General features: G+C 38.3%; 4 protein-coding genes across 4 annotated transcripts; 2 read left to right on the top strand and 2 right to left on the bottom strand.

Annotated features, from left to right (window-relative positions):
- LOC18793842 (putative disease resistance protein At1g50180) lies at positions 4,082–8,788 on the top strand. The gene is made up of 3 exons (XM_007226688.2): positions 4,082–5,195; positions 5,734–7,525; positions 8,446–8,788. The coding sequence occupies exons 1-3, from the start codon at positions 4,145–4,147 to the stop codon at positions 8,447–8,449; spliced, it is 2,847 nt and encodes a 948-aa protein (XP_007226750.1). The 5' UTR covers positions 4,082–4,144; the 3' UTR covers positions 8,450–8,788.
- On the top strand, positions 11,294–13,637 carry LOC18793097 (peroxygenase). Its single transcript, XM_007227498.2, has 6 exons — positions 11,294–11,534; positions 12,058–12,207; positions 12,325–12,410; positions 12,921–13,015; positions 13,112–13,237; positions 13,336–13,637. The coding sequence occupies exons 1-6, from the start codon at positions 11,426–11,428 to the stop codon at positions 13,487–13,489; spliced, it is 720 nt and encodes a 239-aa protein (XP_007227560.1). The 5' UTR covers positions 11,294–11,425; the 3' UTR covers positions 13,490–13,637.
- On the bottom strand, positions 13,839–15,230 carry LOC18793894 (acid phosphatase 1). The gene is made up of 3 exons (XM_007226607.2): positions 14,500–15,230; positions 14,154–14,363; positions 13,839–14,065 (listed from the first exon to the last, which is right to left on the bottom strand). The coding sequence occupies exons 1-3, from the start codon at positions 14,883–14,885 to the stop codon at positions 13,888–13,890; spliced, it is 774 nt and encodes a 257-aa protein (XP_007226669.2). The 5' UTR covers positions 14,886–15,230; the 3' UTR covers positions 13,839–13,887.
- LOC18793016 (60S ribosomal protein L23) lies at positions 15,330–18,067 on the bottom strand. Its single transcript, XM_007227487.2, has 4 exons — positions 17,949–18,067; positions 17,161–17,445; positions 15,770–15,811; positions 15,330–15,659 (listed from the first exon to the last, which is right to left on the bottom strand). Exons 1-4 carry the CDS (start codon positions 17,959–17,961, stop codon positions 15,577–15,579), a joined length of 423 nt encoding a protein of 140 aa, XP_007227549.1. The 5' UTR covers positions 17,962–18,067; the 3' UTR covers positions 15,330–15,576.

Below are 19,116 nucleotides of genomic sequence, written 5' to 3' on the forward strand. Positions count from 1 at the left end.
TAGAATGTCAGTTTGGAGTGCTATACGCACTACTTTAGGTACCTCCTCGGATGTTGGATCCACTACAAGTACCACCAAGTGAAAGTAGGTCCCGCGTGGCGTAGGTTATCCGGCGTTGGGACAGACCCCATACGTGGCGTTGGTTGTACCGGCGTATGGGGAGCTATGTAATATTATGTTGAGGTCGCACGTGGCGTAGGTTATCCGGCGTGTCGACAGACCCCATACGTGGCGTTGGTTGTACCGGCGTATGGGGAGCTTTGTGATATAATATTGAGGTCCCACGTGGCGTAGGTTATCTGGCGTTGGGACAGGCCCCATACGTGGCGTTGGTTGTACCGGCGTATGGGGAGTTATGTGATATGATGTGCAGGTCTCACGTGGCGTAGGTTATCCGGCGTTGAGACAGACCCCATACGTGGCGTTGGTTGTACCGGCGTATGGGGAGATTATATGAAATGAAATAAGGTATCGCCCAAGTGGGGAATTGAGTTTTAGGGAAGAACTACGTGTGGCTTGATCCCTCAAGGAGGGTACGTAGGCAGCCTGAGGTTATTAGGTGCAGCCGCAGACTAAATATTAGTCATAATTTGGATTTGAATGGTTTGGTAGTTGGATAGGAATTATTGAAAGGCCAAAGGCCATTTGTGTGAATTGCATGAAATTATATTGTGCATGCTGCCAGTTGGGAATATTAAATGCGTTTTTATGCAGGTTGAAATTTTGGGAAATGTCCAATTTATAGGGGAGACTCTGCCGAAATTTCGGCAGGAAGTCTCAGTTTTTAGTAAGCGGGCCTGACATCGGGGTGATGTCAGGAATTCCAAAGGGTTCGTCTCGGGTTTTTGAGAAAATTCGGGGCGGGTCCTTAAAGTTGGTATCAGAGCTCTAGGTTCAATTCCCTGTGGACCCTGCACTTTATGTGCATCCCTAAATTGTGGGGATCAAAATGGGTTCCATCTCGGACCGACTCCGCCGTAGCACGATATTGTCCGCTTTGGGCCTCCCTCACTGCCCGCACGGTTTTGTTTCTGGGAGCTCACGAAGCAACTTCCCAGGGTGGTCACCCATCCTGGGATTGCTCCAGCCTCCCACTCGCTTAACTGCGGAGTTCTTACAACTCCGAAGCCAGTGAGCTCCCAAAAGGCCTTGTGAAAGTTGGAGGTGGGCCCCATCCACACTAGCACAATATTGTCCGCTCTGGGCCTGGACGGCGCCAGCCCGCACGGTTTTGTTCCTGGGCCTGCCTACATTCTCAGCAGCGCCCAGAAGGCCTCGTGCTAGATGGATGCGGGTGTGCCATATAAGGCACATCACCCCCCTCTCCGTTGGTTTGATGTGGGATCTTACAATCCACCCCCCTCAAGGGCCCGACGTCCTCGTCGGCACACTCGCACCACACGGCAGAGTGGCTCTGATACCAAATTGTCACACCCCGGACCGACTCCGCCGTAGCACGATATTGTCCGCTTTGGGCCTCCCTCACTGCCCGCACGGTTTTGTTTCTGGGAGCTCACGAAGCAACTTCCCAGGGTGGTCACCCATCCTGGGATTGCTCCAGCCTCCCACTCGCTTAACTGCGGAGTTCTTACAACTCCGAAGTCAGTGAGCTCCCAAAAGGCCTCGTGAAAGTTGGAGGTGGGCCCCATCCACACTAGCACAATATTGTCCGCTCTGGGCCTGGACGGCGCCAGCCCGCACGGTTTTGTTCCTGGGCCTGCCTACATTCTCAGCAGCGCCCAGAAGGCCTCGTGCTAGATGGATGCGGGTGTGCCATATAAGGCACATCACCCCCCTCTCCGTTGGTTTGATGTGGGATCTTACAAGAAAGCACACGGCATAGGGATGGCTCTAATATTTTGTTTACCCTTCTCTTCCATTTTACTGTCCTCCGTTTCTCCTGCCAAAACTGGAATCTAAACCTGTTTGAAAGAACATATTTTTCGCCTTAATATGATCGATAGAAATGAGATTTGTATTGTCAATAAGCATATGATTTTGTAACTAAACCTTCAGCTACAGATATTCATGGCATCAATACACTTGGGACACAAGATTTTGAAATTCCTGCAACAGTGGGTGGAGAAACATCTTGGTGCTCCTCTGTAGATAAAATCCAATGTCAAAACACCCAATGACCAATAAATACTCCGGAAAAATAAAAGGATGAACAAACATTCCTTCCTAACATTAAAAACGGTACAGAGAAAGGGGAAGGGAAGGAATTGCATCATTTTTTTGGAGTAAGGATTGATCATAGGAGTAAATCAATCGAACAAGCTCCAAAAACTCAATCCGAAATCAGACATTTAAACTGAGACTTCTTTTGTCTGAGGAAAACATATCACAAACTTTTATATCTCAAGTTCACACTGATTGGAATGAACAGATCCTTGTAGTTACATATAACGAGGGATAACACCAAAGGCCTGAGCTTCATCTACAAAGATCAAGCCACAGAGAGAGAATTAGTCTGGAAAACCAAATCCTAAACTGATAAACTGATCGCCTAAATAAATAAGAAACATATTCTTCTTCATTTCAAAGCATACACACTTTCATGACCCTACCCTGTATGCATAATCGCAGAGTTAAAGAGTAAAGACCATTTGTATTTTTTTGCGAGAGAGAGTCTTGAGATCGACAGAGAACGAGAATTTCCATTTTCATTTATCTGGAGTAGTAAGGATTGGTCATAGGGTTATCAACAATACAAGCTCTGATAACTCAAAACTGAAATCAAACATTTAAACTGAGACTTCTTTTGTCTGAGCAAAAAAATATACTGAACCAATGACCTGAGCTTCATAAACAATACAAACTTTGACCACTACCGACACAAAACGATGAAATCTGATAGTTTCGTAAACCTCGTTTTGTGATATTAAGCATTTATAAAAAAATATAAAAAAAGAAAATAGTATCGCCGATCGGCTATACACGGTATTTTTCCGTCTTTTTTTTTTCTAAAAAAACAAATAGTATAGCCGTGCGACTATATGCCATTTTTCTAATTTTTAAAAAGAAATTGTACTGACGCACGGCTATTCTCAGTTTTTTTTTTAAACGATATAGTATACCCGCACAGCTCTACTTGGTTTTATTTTTTATTTTTTAAAGAGAAATAGTATAGCCGGGTTTTTTAAAAATTTTCCTAAAAAAACGTATAGCTGACTGGCTACACTTGGTTTTTCCAAATTTTTTTAAAAAAGAAATAGTATCACTGGTTATTTATTTATTTTTAAAAAATAGTACAGCCCCACGGCTATACCCGGTTATTTTATTTTATTTGTAAATAGTACCGCCGGTCGGCTATACTCGGTTTCTAAATAATTTTAAAAGCAATAGTACAGCCGCCCGGCTATATTTTGTTTTAAAATTTTTAAATAGATCTAGTATAGCCGCACGGCTATACTTCTTTTTTATTTTTTTTGAGAAATAGTACAGCCGTGCGGCTATACACGGTTTTTTTAAAAAAATTTAAATAGTATAGCCGTACGGCCATACTCGGTTTTTAATTTTTTTATAAAAACATTATAGCCGCCCGGCTATACGCCTTTTTTAATTTTTGAAAAACAGTATAAGGATGGAATTGGTCCAATGATAATTGAGGGAAGGTGGTCAGAAAGAAAACGCCAAAATTTACTACTTTTTGTTGGATGGAATTGGACTTCATACATAGACAGCAAGAAATTGCTCTACCGATAAAGAGATATTCTCATCAATCAATCTAAAAACCGATCTTGTTTACTTGTTTTCGTTTTGGCGAAGAGAGAGTAAGTAGTAGAGAGAATGGCTGACGCAGTTGTTTTCTTTATTTCAGAAGATAAGAATAAAGTGATATTAGAAAGAACACCGAATAATTTTATTAGAAGATAAGAATTGCTCTCGGATGAGAATGAACTGTGGAACACAATTTGCATTGATTCGAGTTTCTTTTCTTTTCTGGCGAAGAAAATAAAGATACGAAAATGACAAAGTGGTTTTGGCCAACTATTTATCTTTTGGTTTAGTTTATTGGCCACATTTCATACATATAGATGAAAACAGTTGAGAGAAGATTTCATCGATCAATCTGCAAACTAAATCTGAAGGTTTAGTTGTTGTTTTCGTTTTGGCGAAGAGAGAGTAAGCAGTAGAGAGCATGGCTGAGGCAGTTGTTTCCGTTGTGCTCGAAAGTGTCAGAGACTTCGCCATTCAGGAAGCCAAGTTCTTGTCTGGAGTCAGCCGTCAAGTTGAAGCTGCACAAACTGAGCTAGAATTCATGCAGGGATTCCTCAAAGATGCAGATGCAAGACAAGGACAAGATACAAGAGTCCAGATTTGTGTTGCCAAAATTAGAGATGCGGCTTATGATTTGGAAGATATTATTGAAACTTATGGCTTGAAAGTCGATTCCAAGAAGAAGAAAAGAGGCCTCAAGAATGTTCTCAAAAGATTTGCCTGCATCTTCAAGGAAGGGGTTGATGTTCACAGGATTGGGGCAGAAATTGAGAATATCACTACTAAAATTTCTGCGTTGAGATCGAATTTGCAGAGTTATAACATAAAGGAAATAAGGGACAGGGACAGCGGTGGTGGTGAATCTTCCTTGCAATTGCATGAGAGGCTAAGGAGAAGTTATTCTCATGTTGTTGAACGTGATGTTGTTGGGTTAGAGTCCAACGTTGAAGAATTGGTTATGCATTTGGTGAAAGATGAAAATCGTCATCAAGTTGTATCTATTTGGGGGATGGGCGGTTTAGGGAAGACCACCCTTGCAAGACAGCTTTATCATCACAAAAAAGTAAGGCAGCATTTTCATAGTTTTGCTTGGGTCTGTGTATCTCAACGTTTTCAAGTAAGAAATGTTTGGGAAGGAATTTTAATTGAACTCATTTCTGCAACCAAGGAACAAAAACAAGAAATTAAGGACATGACAGATGATGAAATAGCAAAGAAGCTTTTCCTTGTTTTGCAAGAAATGAGATGTTTGGTGATACTTGATGACATATGGAGAATCGAGACATGGAATCTTTTGAAGGCTGCATTTCCAAATGTGGAAACAGAGAGCACAATATTGCTTACTACACGCAATCAAGCAGTAGCTTTGCCCCTAAATAGAAATGCTTTTCTCCACGAACTCCAGGCACTAAATGAGAAAAAGAGCTGGGAACTATTTGAGAAGATAGCAATATCTGGAAGGGCTGATATCGGTATTTCTCACCCTTACTCTTTTCTTTTCCAGGTTCTTAGTTATATAGCAAGCCACATAGAAACCATTACATTGCATATGACACAACTTATGTAGTGTTTTTTCTTTTTTCAGTCATTGTTAAATTTTTTGAATATTGTCGAACACGTGGCAATTTTATGGACTGCCTTACTTGGTTAGACATTCGTTTTTTTTTTTTTGGGGGTCACTCATTTGTTAGGTAGCAAGATGGATGGTAATTTATATTATGCAATAGCAAATAATAATCAGGACAATGCTAGCTAATTCAAAATTTTCTCCCAACCTTCTCTTCCATCCAACGATATCCCATACGTTTTCTGTGTTGGTGCAGATTTAACTTTTAAATGTTCTCCATTTGGCATGTATTAGCAAATCCAAACTTATAATAAGATAAAGGTTATGAATAAATTTTGGGATTTCACAATTTTAATTTTAAATCATTCGAGCAAGGAATATCCACTGAGACTGCTCATACTACAAGTTCGTGTTTGATTTTTTTTTCTTTTCCTATTTTTCAGACTTGGGAATGTACACAAAGAAGAAAGACTTAGGAATGAAGATGCTTCAACATTGTAAAGGTTTGCCATTAGCCATCATTGTGCTTGCTGGAGTTCTAGTCAGAAAAAACTCCATTAGAGAATGGGTGAGAGTGTATGAGAATGTTCGTGAATACATAAACAGGGGCATCGGACATGAAGAAGAATATGAAGGTGTATCACAAGTGTTGGCATTGAGTTATGATGACCTACCGTATTACTTAAAACCATGTTTTTTATATTTAAGTCATTATCCTGAAGACTCTGATTTTTTTGTGAGCGAATTGACTAAATTATGGGTGGCAGAAGGTCTTATCTTCTCGAGACAACAAAGACATAGTTTGGGGGAAACAATGGAGGATATAGCACGTGATTGCTTAAGTGAGTTGGTAGAAAGGTGTTTGGTTCAAGTGGGAACAAGTGGTTCAACTGGGACAATTAAAGATTGTCGAATCCATGATCTTGTACGAGACATGTGTTTGTTAAGGGCAAAAGAGGAAAGTTTTCTCCATATTAAATATTCTTTGCAAGAAAATACTTCTTCTATGGCAGCCGAGGCAACACAATTGGGGAAAATTCGAAGACTTGCAATTTACTTGGATAAGAACACAGATATGTTGGTTTCTTCAAGAGATGAAACAAATGGTCACATAAGGTCTCTATTCTTCTTTGGCCTAAGAGAATGGATTCCAAAAAGTGAAAAAGGATTACTATCTCCGTTGAAGGATTTCAAAGTGCTTAGAGTTTTGAAGGTTGAAGGTCTTCGGGCAATAAGAAGAGTAGAGTTGCCAAGTGAAATTGGAAATATGGTACACTTAAGGTTTCTAAGTGTGAGGAGGAGCAAAATAAAAACGTTTCCGCCATCCCTCGGTAATTTAGTATGCTTGCAAACTCTTGATTTTCGTGTTTCAAGTTATATTGACAAGGTCATCCCAAATGTGATAAAGAAGATGAAACAATTAAGACATTTATATTTACCTTGGAATTACAGAGCAAAGGGTAAGCTGGAGCTGTCTACTCTTGGCCATCTACAGACCTTACATAACCTTTCAAGTGAGTATTGTGATTTGAAAGATGTTGGTAGATTAACCAATCTTAGAAAACTGAAAATAAGAGTGTTAGGCTCTTTGCAAAATCTGGAGGAAATCTTAAATTCTACAGGCAGCACGCTTAACCGTATCCGGTCTCTAATTGTGAAAAATAACACGAATAGCGGTGAAGAGCAAGCTATACAAATAGTATCAAGTTGTCGGGGTATATACAAATTGACGTTGGATGGGCCAATCGCAGAATTACCGAAAGAGCTACACGACTATCCAAACCTCACAAAGTTAGTATTGTGGAGTTGTGGTCTCAAGGAGGACCAAATGGGAATACTAGAGAAGCTGCCAAACCTAACAAATTTGAAGCTTTTTGAAAAACCTTTCGAGGAGAATACAAAGATACTGGTTTTCTCCAAAGGAGGCTTTCCTTCTCTTCAATTTCTTGATGTTTGTGGCCTGAACAGAATAACAGAGTGGAGAGTAGATGAAGGAGCCATGCCTCGTCTCTGTCGATTGGAAATTGAATATTGCCCGGAATTGACTACACTTCCAGATGGGTTGAGATATCTTACTAATCTTAGGGAATTAACCATCAGAGGGATGAGTAGAGAACTCCACCGTCGGATTGAGGAAGATGGAGAGGATTTCTATAAAATTCAACATGTACCTTCCCTTGTAATTGGAGAACCATTCCCCCAAATACTAACCACCACCGATGCAATGATGGCAAGGTAATTTCTTTCTTTTAATTTTTAAATTAAAAAAAAAAGGTGCATTTTAAAGCAAAATGGGTGGTTTGGTTTGTGTTTATTAGTTAAAAAATGAAGCAGCGAGAGAATATTAAAGTAGAAAGCCAACAGAATACGGGCTTAGCTACGTTTTCTTTCTCCATTTTTATTGCTTTTTGCTTGTGCTTGTGACTTGTGTTGTGAGTGAGAAGCTTAAAAGCCAACAGGTTAAATTTCCTTATTTTCAGACCATATATCTTATAATAATATTTGATTTGTTTTCTTCGTCCATTTTTGCTTGTGAGTCCTGTCTCCTAAGCCTTGTCATTTTCCAGTTTCCAAATATTTTATTAATTATATGTTTCTTTGTCCATTTTGATTGCTTTTTTGCTTGTGCTTGTGAGAAACTTTAATCTAAAAGCCAACAGGTTAAATTTCCTTATTTTATTATTTATAAAATGAAGCACCGACACCGAGAGCACAATATGATAATTCTATCACATTCCAAAATCTGATAATAATATTTCAAGGCATGTTAAAATACATCACCGTTAGATTTAGATGTTCCTTTTGAAGTCAATCAAGTAAGAGTTGAATATTTATGTGCATTTCAGAATCTTTGAAATGGAGAATCTTTCCATTGCTACACGAACAACAATTAGAAAACTCCAGTCCATAAGCAATATGATTTTTTTTCTAGTTGATTATGTTAACAACAAGTTATCCCTTGTTGTTTTAGTAAAAACATAAAACACAAAGCTTAAATATATACTCTCTTTTTTGGCATACTGGATAAATTATTACGTACAAGTAATTATTTTGGAGTAGTAGATTGAAATGAGTGTTTTTATTTACGAAATGTAGTACAATATTACTACTATATTCATTTTGGAATGCAAGTTTTGACAAGTAAACTGCTGCAGGTAGGAACTGATATTCAGAAACTATGTCGAAGCTCTGCAGCAGAGAGAGCATGTGCGAAGCTGAACTTAGCTGGAGAAGAAAGAAATGCTCTGTGAAATCAAGAGGAGCAAAGATGTGGTCAAGTAGTTTAAAGTTCGTTACAAGCTTTTGGGTCTAGTGGTTGTCCAACACTACATTTATATTTCACAACTGAAATTATTGTATTTGTATTCCTCTTTCGTGTCTGCTTTCAATTATGAATATTTGAGCCTGTGGGCATGGCATGATGCCTTTGTTTATTTCACGGTTAGCATTCCCAACTTGGCCCCATGTGCCATATGATATACAGGATTTGCTGCATAATTGAAGGAAAACCTCGAAACAAAAATCAATTAAGGCATGACGATCATCTTCGTCTTCTTGTTGCCTGACCTTCACCTTTGGCTACCTTTGGCTATACTTGATTTTTCCTAATTTTTCATAGAGAAATAGTATAGCCGATCGCCTATACTTGGTTTTTAAATTTTTTTTATAAGAAATAGTATAGCCGTTCGGCTACACTCGGTTTTTTCCTATTTTTTAAAAAAGAAATAGTATAGTTATTTTTTAAAAAATAATACAGCCGTACGGCTATACGCGGTTAATTTTTTTTTATTTTCAAAAAATAGTATAGCCGGTCGGCTATACTCGGTTTTAAAATAATTTTAGAGGGAATAGCATAGCCGCGGCGATACTTGGTTTTTAATTTATTAATTTTTCCTAAATTCGTCATAAGAAATAGTATAGCCGCGCGGCTATAATTGGATTTTTCCTCTTTTTTATTTGAAAGAAATAGTATCGTCACCATACTGCACAAATTAGCAACGATTAATATGGTCTTTGAATAAATATAAGTACTCGAAAATTAAGTAACACCCGGAAAACTACGACCAGCAATTTGAAACATCAACAGAGCCAAAAAGAAGATGAAAATGATATCAGGAGGGGAACCAAGAATTTTGAGAAATTTGGGAATTTTGAAAAAATTAGGGTTTCAGAAATCAAAATCAGGTAGCAAAAATGCAAAGACGATGAGATCGATGAATAAGATGATATCACGACATAAGAAAAACTGTAATCGACAATGCAATTGTAAACAGAAAAGTGTTTTAAAAAAAATTCCAAACTTTCAACAGTATATGAGATGAAAGCAAAAAAACCCAAAAATCAAAAGGGATTAGAACATTGATGGGAAGTTGAAAGCATACCTAAAGAAATCAAATACAAGCTCTGAAGCTCAGGCGTTGTTGCAGAGTGATAAAAGGGAGACAGAGAGCGATAGATTTGAGACGGTTGGAGAGGTGCTTGGCGACGAAGGGTTTTGATTCTTTTGCTTTCCTGATCTCAACTGGAATATTTATAATCGAGTTGGGAAAATCCTGTGGGTTCAGAAAATAAAAGGAAAATAAAAGATAAGAGATGAGAAATGAGAAATCAAACCACCACCGCTATCATCCGATGGAGATTAACTTGCAGAAAAATAGAAGAAGAAAATAATAAGGCAGAACCCATCACCAGGAACTGCCATTGATTGACAAAAATCCCCGTCATATCGGGTTCCGATTTCGGGTTAAAATTAGGGACAAGTAAAGTAAGGAGATCCCCGAATATTAGTGTTTTATTATTTTAAGGAATTTTTATTGTTTTTATTGACACATCAACACAAAAATGGGTCTCACACTTGCCACATCATCAACTTTAGAGAATACCGTACAGTCAAATTGAAAGAACGTGTAAATTGAACAAATCTTAAAACGTTGAGGTGCAAATTGTTGAAATTGAAATCCTATTGCCCTTTTCGATAATGCCCCCAAACCTATATGGGGTAAAATTTAGTCTTAATTATTTTTGTAGAAATGTCACCTGAACTTATATTTCAGTTTCAATTTGTCACTTTAAATAAAAATTTAAGAGAAATGTCACCTTAATTTTTCAAATTCCATGATTTGTCATCTGACTTTAACATAATTTGATTTTCCATCCATTTTAAAAGGTATTTTAGTCTTTCCATTTTCAAGCGTATTTTGAATATGGAAAATTCATTATAAAAAATTTGTATCTTCCCCAATCTCATGTGCGCCGCCAGAGACTCTGACCAACCCCACCCACCTTGAAATCCATTCCCCATTCCCTCTTCACATCCCCTTTCTCCATTCCCCCCTTCCCTCTTCCCCTTCCCCTTCCTCCTTCTCTCTATACCATGTACCCTCTACACACAAATTCCCTCGGCCCACGCAAACCGAGTTCACCTTTTTCTTCTTTTTTTATTATTTTGGTATTTGTTTCATTTGCATATTGAAAATTTGTGGATGGAAAGAGAGAGAGAGAGAGAGAGAGAGATATATATATATATAAGTGGGGGGAGGGGGTTCTGTGCGATGTGATTTGGGGGCGGGTGGGGGAGAAAGGGAGAGAGGTCCCTTTTTTCTCCTTGAAAATAAAAAGACTAAAATACCCTAAAATAGATGGAAAATTGAATGGTGTTAAAGTGAAATGACAAATGATGGATTTGGAAAAATTAAAATGACATTTCTCTTAAATTTTTCTTTAAAATGACAAATTAAAATTGAGGTATAAGTTTAGGTGATTTTTCTACCAAAAATACCTATTATTTGTGTGAGTTTGGTTGCTGAAAGTCAAGCAAACCATAAAATAATTGCAGACAATACAGCACAGGGAGGGTGGCCAAGTGTAAGATGCCTATCAAACAAGATCTGCATGCCCTTCTCGCATCTAGCCACAACTTGCCCTTCAAAATCAGGTGTTGTTTGCATCACTTGCCACGCAATATACTCAAGACTTTCTCATTTGCCTTTGCTGTTTTCTCTCTCTCCCTCTACCTTACTCCTTCCTCCACCGCTAGCTCTTTATAAAAGCAAAGTTGAGCTAGCCGGTCTTCTCTGTGCCTCCATATGCCATAGAGACGGAAGAAGAAAAAAAAAATTTCAATATTCATATATCATGGCTGCTGTGATGGAGGGTGAAGCATTGGCAACAGAAGCTCCGTATGCACCTGTCACTATTGAGAGGAAGGTCAGGGGTGACTTGGAAACCAAACTTCCTAAGCCATGTAAGTTCATTCATCTCTCTCTCTCTCTCTCTCTCTCTCTCTCTCTCTCTGTGTATAAACGTTAGGGTTGTTTGTTCTTCTTCCACTATTCTCTAACATGATCTTCAAGAAAATCCGAAGTGATATCTATTTGGCAAGTCTGTTTTTAATGGAAGGATTAATTTATCATGGGGCACTATAATAATTTGACACATAGTCTAGGATTATTTGAATCAAAATCATGTGGTTTATGACACTTCTTTAGTTCTGTTTTTCTTTTCCAGAGATCCTCATCCATTCCTTGAGATAAATCTACATATTGAAAATTTCTTTAAACTAAAATTCAAATTAACAAGATTGATTTTAGTTTCTATCTCTAGATTGAGCAACTCCCCAACTGAAGCCCAGCTACCTAATTAATTTAAGTTGATATTGCTTCGTTTTATATTATTGGAAAACTTTCCTTGACAAATTAATGGCAACTACAACATGTTCAAGTGCGCTAATATATTTTGTATTTTGTTCGACAATATCCCAATTTCAGACATGCCAAGAGCATTGGTTGCTCCGGACACAAACCATCCAACAGGAACACCGGGCCATCAGCACCGCGACATGAGTGTTCTTCAGCAGCATGTAGCTTTTTTCGACCAGGACGACAATGGGATCGTCTACCCTTGGGAAACTTTTACTGGTAAATCTTCATGTGTGCCTGCTTTCTGGCTTCAACTTATTTGTTCAACCTCAACAAGCATCCTTTGTACTGAATTTATTAGGTTCTCATGTACTTTGTTCTTTTCCCTTTAATCAGGATTGCGAGCCGTTGGTTTCAATCTCATCGCTGCCATTGTCATGACTGTTCTTATCAATGGGGCTCTGAGTTATGCTACTCTGCCTGTAAGTTGTATATTGTTTGATACACTTCTTTATACCACTGTGGTTGAATTTAAATGGTTGTTAATTAACTAGTAATAGGCATCCTAAGAAAATTTCGGTTTCCCGGTCTATGTCACTAATTCACCAGTAAATTACACAAAAGTATAAGCCCGTGTTATACGTGTCACACACTCATACTATTACATTTGGATTACTAACACCATGTGGCGATTAGTGACAAACAGTAATCTCTCTCAGTCCTTTAGATACTAAGCTGAGTATTGTTAGAGATATCGCATTCTGGACTACATCCCACATGATGTTCATGTTAATTAAAGTTGGCTATAAGTAACTGACGGAAAAAGTACATATTAACTGCTATATCATGCGCTTAGTTAATGCAGTTTCTTGTGTGCTTACTTAGGTAATGCGATTTCTCGTTTAGCTGACCACGTTATGTGGAAGTTGGTGTGTCAAAGTCTGACATAATGAAGTTGCATTTGTAATTCTCGAATTTCCAATTTTTCACAGGGGTGGATTCCTTCTCCTTTCTTTCCCATATACATTTACAACATTCACAAATCAAAGCACGGTAGTGATTCTGGAACATATGACACAGAAGGAAGGTATGTAAATATAAATTAAACATGAAACCGTAACAATCTTTGATGTTGTGATGGGTCGAAATGAATCATTAGGACTCATCTGAAATCATTTTGCAGGTTTAGCCCAGTCAGCATTGAGAACATGTTTAGCAAGTATGCCAATACTGTGCCAGACAAGTTCACCCTGGGAGAGCTTTGGGACATGACCGAGGGGAACAGAGTTGCATTCGACTTCTTCGGATGGTAACCTTTTTCGGGTCCCTAATACATTTCACTTAAAATTTCCTTGTCAACTAGCTTTGGTTCTTCACTTTACCATCGCTTGAGCATGATTTTTGCAGGATCGCGAGTAAGTTGGAATGGGGACTTCTGTATGTTCTTGCCAGAGATGAGGATGGTCTTCTGTCTAAAGAAGCCGTTAGGCGCTGCTTTGACGGAAGCTTGTTCGAGTATTGTGCTAAGATTAATGCAGCTGGTATGACTAAGATAGGCTAGAACAAAATGCACTACTTGCAGTGGAAGCTATATGCATCAAAAGATATGATGTGTATGTATGTATGTATAATGTATGTATCTTAGTTTATGTTTGAGATGTTAAGAACTATAATAAATTGAAGGATGGCCCTTCAACGTGTTCGTTGGATTGGTTCAGGTTTTTGGTGTGTTTATAAGTGGTCCTGAGTTCAAACTTCATGGTATCCGTGTGTGTGAGTTTCACCCTAACCTTTTCCTAACTTTGGGGGGAGAAAAAAGGATGGGCCTTCACTGTTCTCACATAAGGTTGACCAACCATCAAATGGTTTTTTTTTTTTCATATAAAATGCTTCATTTCAAGGCAATTGAATTGGATGAACAATTTCAAATAAAGGAATGAAAAGTACAATGGGTTTTGTTCAAGAAACATAGTACAATGGGTTTGGAAGTTTGAATGTTCTTTTGGCCCTTGGAAGCCCCTCAATACTGCTATATTGATCTCCTACAATGCCCCAAATGCGGTAGCCTTCACCAATCAACTGTTTTCTCACTTCAGTCTTGTAATTTTGCACCCCCATCAATTCATCATCAGGACCCCTGCAACAACAAATGCAATTTTCCAAATATTCAAGTGAAACAAATTAATTAATTTATGAGAGAGAGAGAGAGAGAGAGAGAGAGAGACCTCAATATGAGACTTGTCCATCCATAGTAGCCAACATCGACAAGGTTGTCAATTGTGGCTGATCTGAGATGCTCCCTCCTTGAAGAAACCAAAATGATCTGCAGCCCTCTGGCTTTCATCTCATTGAAGAGTTTGAGTGAGTTTTCCAGAGCAGGTGCCTTGCCCTGGCTCATCCATTCCTCCAGAGAAGTCAGGTTCAACTTCTCACCCCTATTTCCAATTTTTTTTCAAAAAATAATTGCAACAATTTTGTTCAATCCTCCACAATGGGTTATGTAAATCTCCACCATAAACATTTTATATGTGATCTGATTGCTTGTTTTGAATAACATATCAAAAGGCTTACCCGAAATGTTGCTTCTTGTAGTAAGGCACGGTGGAAAGAAGCGTATCGTCGATGTCGAAAATCCATGCATCTTTGCCATCTTTCTCCAAATTGCAGCTGGTGCTCAGATACACAATAGCTTCCTCAATCGCCCTCTCTGAGTCCACCTTGTACTGAGTTGAAGTAACATATTTTCCAATGTAGCCGACGCATTCTTCGGGCACGACTTGGAACTCTCTGATGTTGTGCAGCTCGACATTCATCCTCCAACTCTCGCAGTAGTTTCTCAAGCTAATGCTCAGTCCATCTTTGGTTCTGTGACTCAAAATGTTCCATTCTGGCCCTGCTACTGCTACAGAAATAATAAGACTCAAACAACCTAACAACACGCTTTTATTTCTGCTCATTGTTCTCCTCGCAAACAATGACTTTGGTGTAAGACACAAAGAAGAGAGGGAGGTGGATTTCAAGTAGGTCTTGTTAGAGAAATGGAGCAATGGAACTAAGTTGTTTTATGATCAATTCGCATACCGGCCAGGGTGGCAAATGCCTGATGATCAATTTCGCTAGGACATTACTATTTCGTCGCCACATGCATTATTGCGATTTCGTCGCCACATGCATTATTGCGATTTCGTCGCCACATACTGACCAGGGTGGCAAAACTAGATGCACCGACTTGCTTTTGCCCTTTTGTTAATGCTTTCTTTGGCAGGATTTGTGTACGTTATAACAAACGACTTGTAAATTATTCGACAATGCCTCACCAAATCAGGACAGTAAAAGTAGGAACGCATCATTTAGGGAAGAAATTTTGATTGCCAAGTGAATTTGGAGGGCAAAAAGAACGATTGGAAACTGAAGCTTATTGAATCAACATGGATATCTTCAAGAGGCACAATAGCAATTTCTAAATTCTAAAATAAAACATGATAGTAATATCCAGATCCAAACAAAATTCGCTGCAGTTTGCACAACACCACAATAACAAGAAACAAAAATTTAGTCAAATTCCAGGAGCGACCTGCTTCTAATATCAAAAACAAGGATAACACATATAAGTTCAGTCCTATGCATAGAGCTCTGAGACAGTAACACTCAGACGATGGCGTTAGCAGCACTCGCAATCCTTGGCCAAAGATCAGCACACTCCTTTCCGATTGGACCAGTAATGGCAGAACCTAAACAAACAGAGAGCAGCCAATTAGTTCAGCTGACCCAACAACTTATTATAACGAAAAGAATGATGAAAATGTTGCATAACCCTCAACTAAGGAAATAAGAGCTGTACCTTTCATTTCACCCTTTGGATTCACAATAACACCAGCATTATCTGCAAATTTAAAAAAAAAGGATAGATAAGATACTGTGAAAACAGTGAAATGCATGCAATAAAGAATATGGAGTGCCAGTCCATAAAAATGCTCAGCCGCTAACCAATTACAAAGAAACCAACTCATCTGGAGATTAAAAAAACCAAGAGAGAATGTTACAAAAATCAAATTGTAAATCGAATAAACAAGATGCACGTTCACTTTAATATGTAGGGACCAGATGTAACAGATGTGAGCATGTAAAGCTAAGGTACACCTGTAACGATGGGCACTATCGATTTTCCAGACTTGTAACAGCATCAACCACAAGAAAAAGAGGACACTTGACTTCTGTCTGGTTACGATATAGCTAGTTTTATCTTAATATGGGAACACACAAAAAAAGCAGTAGAAGCAACACACATTACAAAATGTAGAGATGAATCAATAAATTAAAAAAAACAAGTCAAATCATACAAACATGATCCCAATTCAATGCCAAAACAAATATGTAGTGCCCAAATGGAGCAGATGTGAGCATAAATGCAAGCACGCCTGTAACGATGGGGACTATTGATTTTCCAGACGTGTAACAGCATCAACTACCAGATAAAGAGGACACTTGACTTCTGTCTGGTTATCGGACACATTTTCTGACAGGATGACTATAGGAGATCTAGATAGAGGGGTACAGCAGTTCAGGTAAGAAAGGCAACCAAACATTGCACGGTATGAAAGGAGTAGAGAAACTGAGAGAGAATAACTCTAGACTACACATGCAACACAAAGAATATGCAAATTATTGGACAACACTGGGGGAACATATCAACAGTAGGAGAAAATGACACAGGAAAAGGACATGTATCGAATGGCGAAAGAGAAGATTCCATACAGAAGAGAACCCACTCGAATATTATTCGACAGGTTGGTTCCATTAATGTAGCTGGTTTCAGAAAGCATCAAATCATAATACACACATAAATCCACCAATGGAGTTATGTGCACATCATGACCCTGCTTAACCAGCATCCTTTTTTTCTCATGCCGTTTAAATCACCAAAATCACAATCAACAAGCAAAGATTTCAGATAAAAAAAATAAAGAAAGCATTAACAATTAACAAATAAAACTTATAAATAAATAAAAGATTTAGCCAAACCCACCTCCATTTTTTAAGGGGAAACCAACAATATGAACACAATAAACTCAACATCACAGCAGATTTTTGTGTATAATGCGAACTTAATAGTGCAGTGCATACAAAAGAGACCTGTCCTATCATTTAATCCAAGGAGCAGAAAATACAGTACAATTACACTGCACTACCAATTAGTAATAATCAGAGAAATTCAACAAAAATGATATTGACCTTCAAAGTACATGAAGACCCCATCCTTTCGGCGCCATGGCTTGCGCTGCCTCACAATGACTGCAGGCAGGACCTTCTTCCTGAGGTCAGGCTTCCCCTTCTTGACAGTGGCCATAACCATGTCACCAACACAAGCAGATGGCAATCTGTTAAGACGACCCTTGATACCCTTGACGGATATGATGTAAAGGTTCTTAGCACCGGTGTTATCGGCACAGTTCACTGTGGCTGCCACTGGAAGACCCAGTGACATCCTAAACTTGTTACCAGCGGATCCTCCACGCCCTAAACAAGAAGATCAACATCAGAATCATAAGATACTATATACCAAAAAAGGGTCAATTTAATTTCTTTTGGAAAAATGAAACATCATAGATCGATACATCTGCGGAGTATCAAAGATTGAAAAACATAATTTCTAGGGTTCTACAAAGGTTTCTTATCAACCGAACAAACCCACATCGCAATCCTTGAAATACATGATTCACTGAAATATTATTAAGATTTTCGTAACAAATTTCTGATTGATAAAAACGAAGGTAAACATAGAAACTGCTGAATCAAATCAATGTAACACTAAAACCCCTTTCATTTTTTTCCCTACGACAGCTCAGTGGGCAAAGAACTCAAAAACTCCAAAGCAGATTTAACACATGATAAACAATACTGGTAATCTACGGTGTTGATTAGCATGCTTGGGCTACATTTTCATGAGAGACAAACAGAGAATTAAGCAGAAACATAGGCAAAGAAGAAACAAAGGAAGAGAGCTAAGGAGGCGAGCTGACCTCGCTTCGACATTTCGGCTGCTGCTGAAACGAGACTGAGAGAGCGATTAGGGTTTTGGACTTGAATATATAGAGGGCCGCGTAGGGTTTTCAGCCACGTTACAATTCCCAAAATTACAATTCACTCCAAATTCTTTGACGAAAATACCGAGTAAGTCCTGGGCCTTTTAAAAGAGTGTGGCCTCGCTTAGTACTGGGCCTTGGCTTTCTCCTTGCTCTTTAGTCTCTAGAGGGGGGCCCAGCATTCTTTTTTATTTTTGGTTTGGCAGAGGCCTATTCTAATTTTTACCAGGATAAGCAGTAAAACCAAACAAATTATTACTGATGCTTCACAATTAATTCGACAACTGTACAGACGTGAACTAAGCCAGTTTTTTTTTTCTTTTTTTTTTCAGATGAGGGAAGTGAGACCCACCATTGGCGTCCAAGTTTCATCTCCACGTAAGGTAGATTAATTCAGTGTAGGTTAGACTATAGTTTGTATTTAAAAATAAATAAAAAATTGAAAGAAACATATATGAGGAGAATGCAGAATAATTCCTTGACTTCAAACGGTTATCTTTCTTGAACTAAAAAAAAAATTATGTTTAACATACTTATTTATGGAAGACGCACAGATTTTTGTGAAGATAAGTGACAAAACTAGCTTCCATTTCCTCCTGTGGTCAACAACACATTGATAACATAACAAAGAAATCACAGAGACAGAGAAAAAAACTACATAGAGAATGAGGAAGATATTCTAATTTATGTATATTAAGAATGAATTACATCATAATACAATAGTATATTTATATAATACTTGCTTAGAGATTAAGCCATCTAACAAACTAACAATCACCCCTAACAGTTTTCTAACAAGTTTAACAGCTATCACGTGACAACCATGTGAAACTGCTGACTATACATACACAATCATTAGAGCATTTTTACTTATTTGTCATGGCAAAAGGCAAGTGCAAGGCAATGGCTGTTACTATTCATGTGAATAGTGTGATAGCTCTTGCAAAAGACTTGTTGTGTTTCCACCCATTGTCATGGCAACTTAAGGGCAACCACTATTCACATGAGATATGAGAAGATGAATTTGTATAGAGTTTTGGTGTAGGAAGTGAAGAATATGACTAAGTATTTATTTTAAAACTTTCTGAAATTTTTAGTTTTTTTT

Source organism: Prunus persica, chromosome G1, assembly GCF_000346465.2.
Source record: "Prunus persica cultivar Lovell chromosome G1, Prunus_persica_NCBIv2, whole genome shotgun sequence".
In the NCBI taxonomy this organism is placed as follows: domain Eukaryota; kingdom Viridiplantae; phylum Streptophyta; class Magnoliopsida; order Rosales; family Rosaceae; genus Prunus; species Prunus persica.

Excerpts from the sequence above, each read along its gene's own strand:
- LOC18793894 (XM_007226607.2), bottom strand. The coding sequence starts at position 14,885 with ATGAGCAGAAATAAAAGCGTGTTGTTAGGTTGTTTGAGTCTTATTATT. Across the intron at positions 14,364-14,499 it reads TACAAGAAGCAACATTTCGG|GGGTGAGAAGTTGAACCTGA; the intron begins GTAAGCCTTTTG and ends AATTGGAAATAG. Across the intron at positions 14,066-14,153 it reads TGGACAAGTCTCATATTGAG|GGGTCCTGATGATGAATTGA; the intron begins GTCTCTCTCTCT and ends TTGTTGTTGCAG.
- LOC18793842 (XM_007226688.2), top strand. The coding sequence starts at position 4,145 with ATGGCTGAGGCAGTTGTTTCCGTTGTGCTCGAAAGTGTCAGAGACTTC. Across the intron at positions 5,196-5,733 it reads ATCTGGAAGGGCTGATATCG|ACTTGGGAATGTACACAAAG; the intron begins GTATTTCTCACC and ends CCTATTTTTCAG.
- LOC18793016 (XM_007227487.2), bottom strand. Across the intron at positions 15,812-17,160 it reads GGTCTTCATGTACTTTGAAG|ATAATGCTGGTGTTATTGTG; the intron begins GTCAATATCATT and ends TTAAATTTGCAG. Across the intron at positions 15,660-15,769 it reads TCCAAAGGGTGAAATGAAAG|GTTCTGCCATTACTGGTCCA; the intron begins GTACAGCTCTTA and ends CTGTTTGTTTAG.
- LOC18793097 (XM_007227498.2), top strand. The coding sequence starts at position 11,426 with ATGGCTGCTGTGATGGAGGGTGAAGCATTGGCAACAGAAGCTCCGTAT. Across the intron at positions 11,535-12,057 it reads AACCAAACTTCCTAAGCCAT|ACATGCCAAGAGCATTGGTT; the intron begins GTAAGTTCATTC and ends TCCCAATTTCAG. Across the intron at positions 13,238-13,335 it reads GCATTCGACTTCTTCGGATG|GATCGCGAGTAAGTTGGAAT; the intron begins GTAACCTTTTTC and ends TGATTTTTGCAG.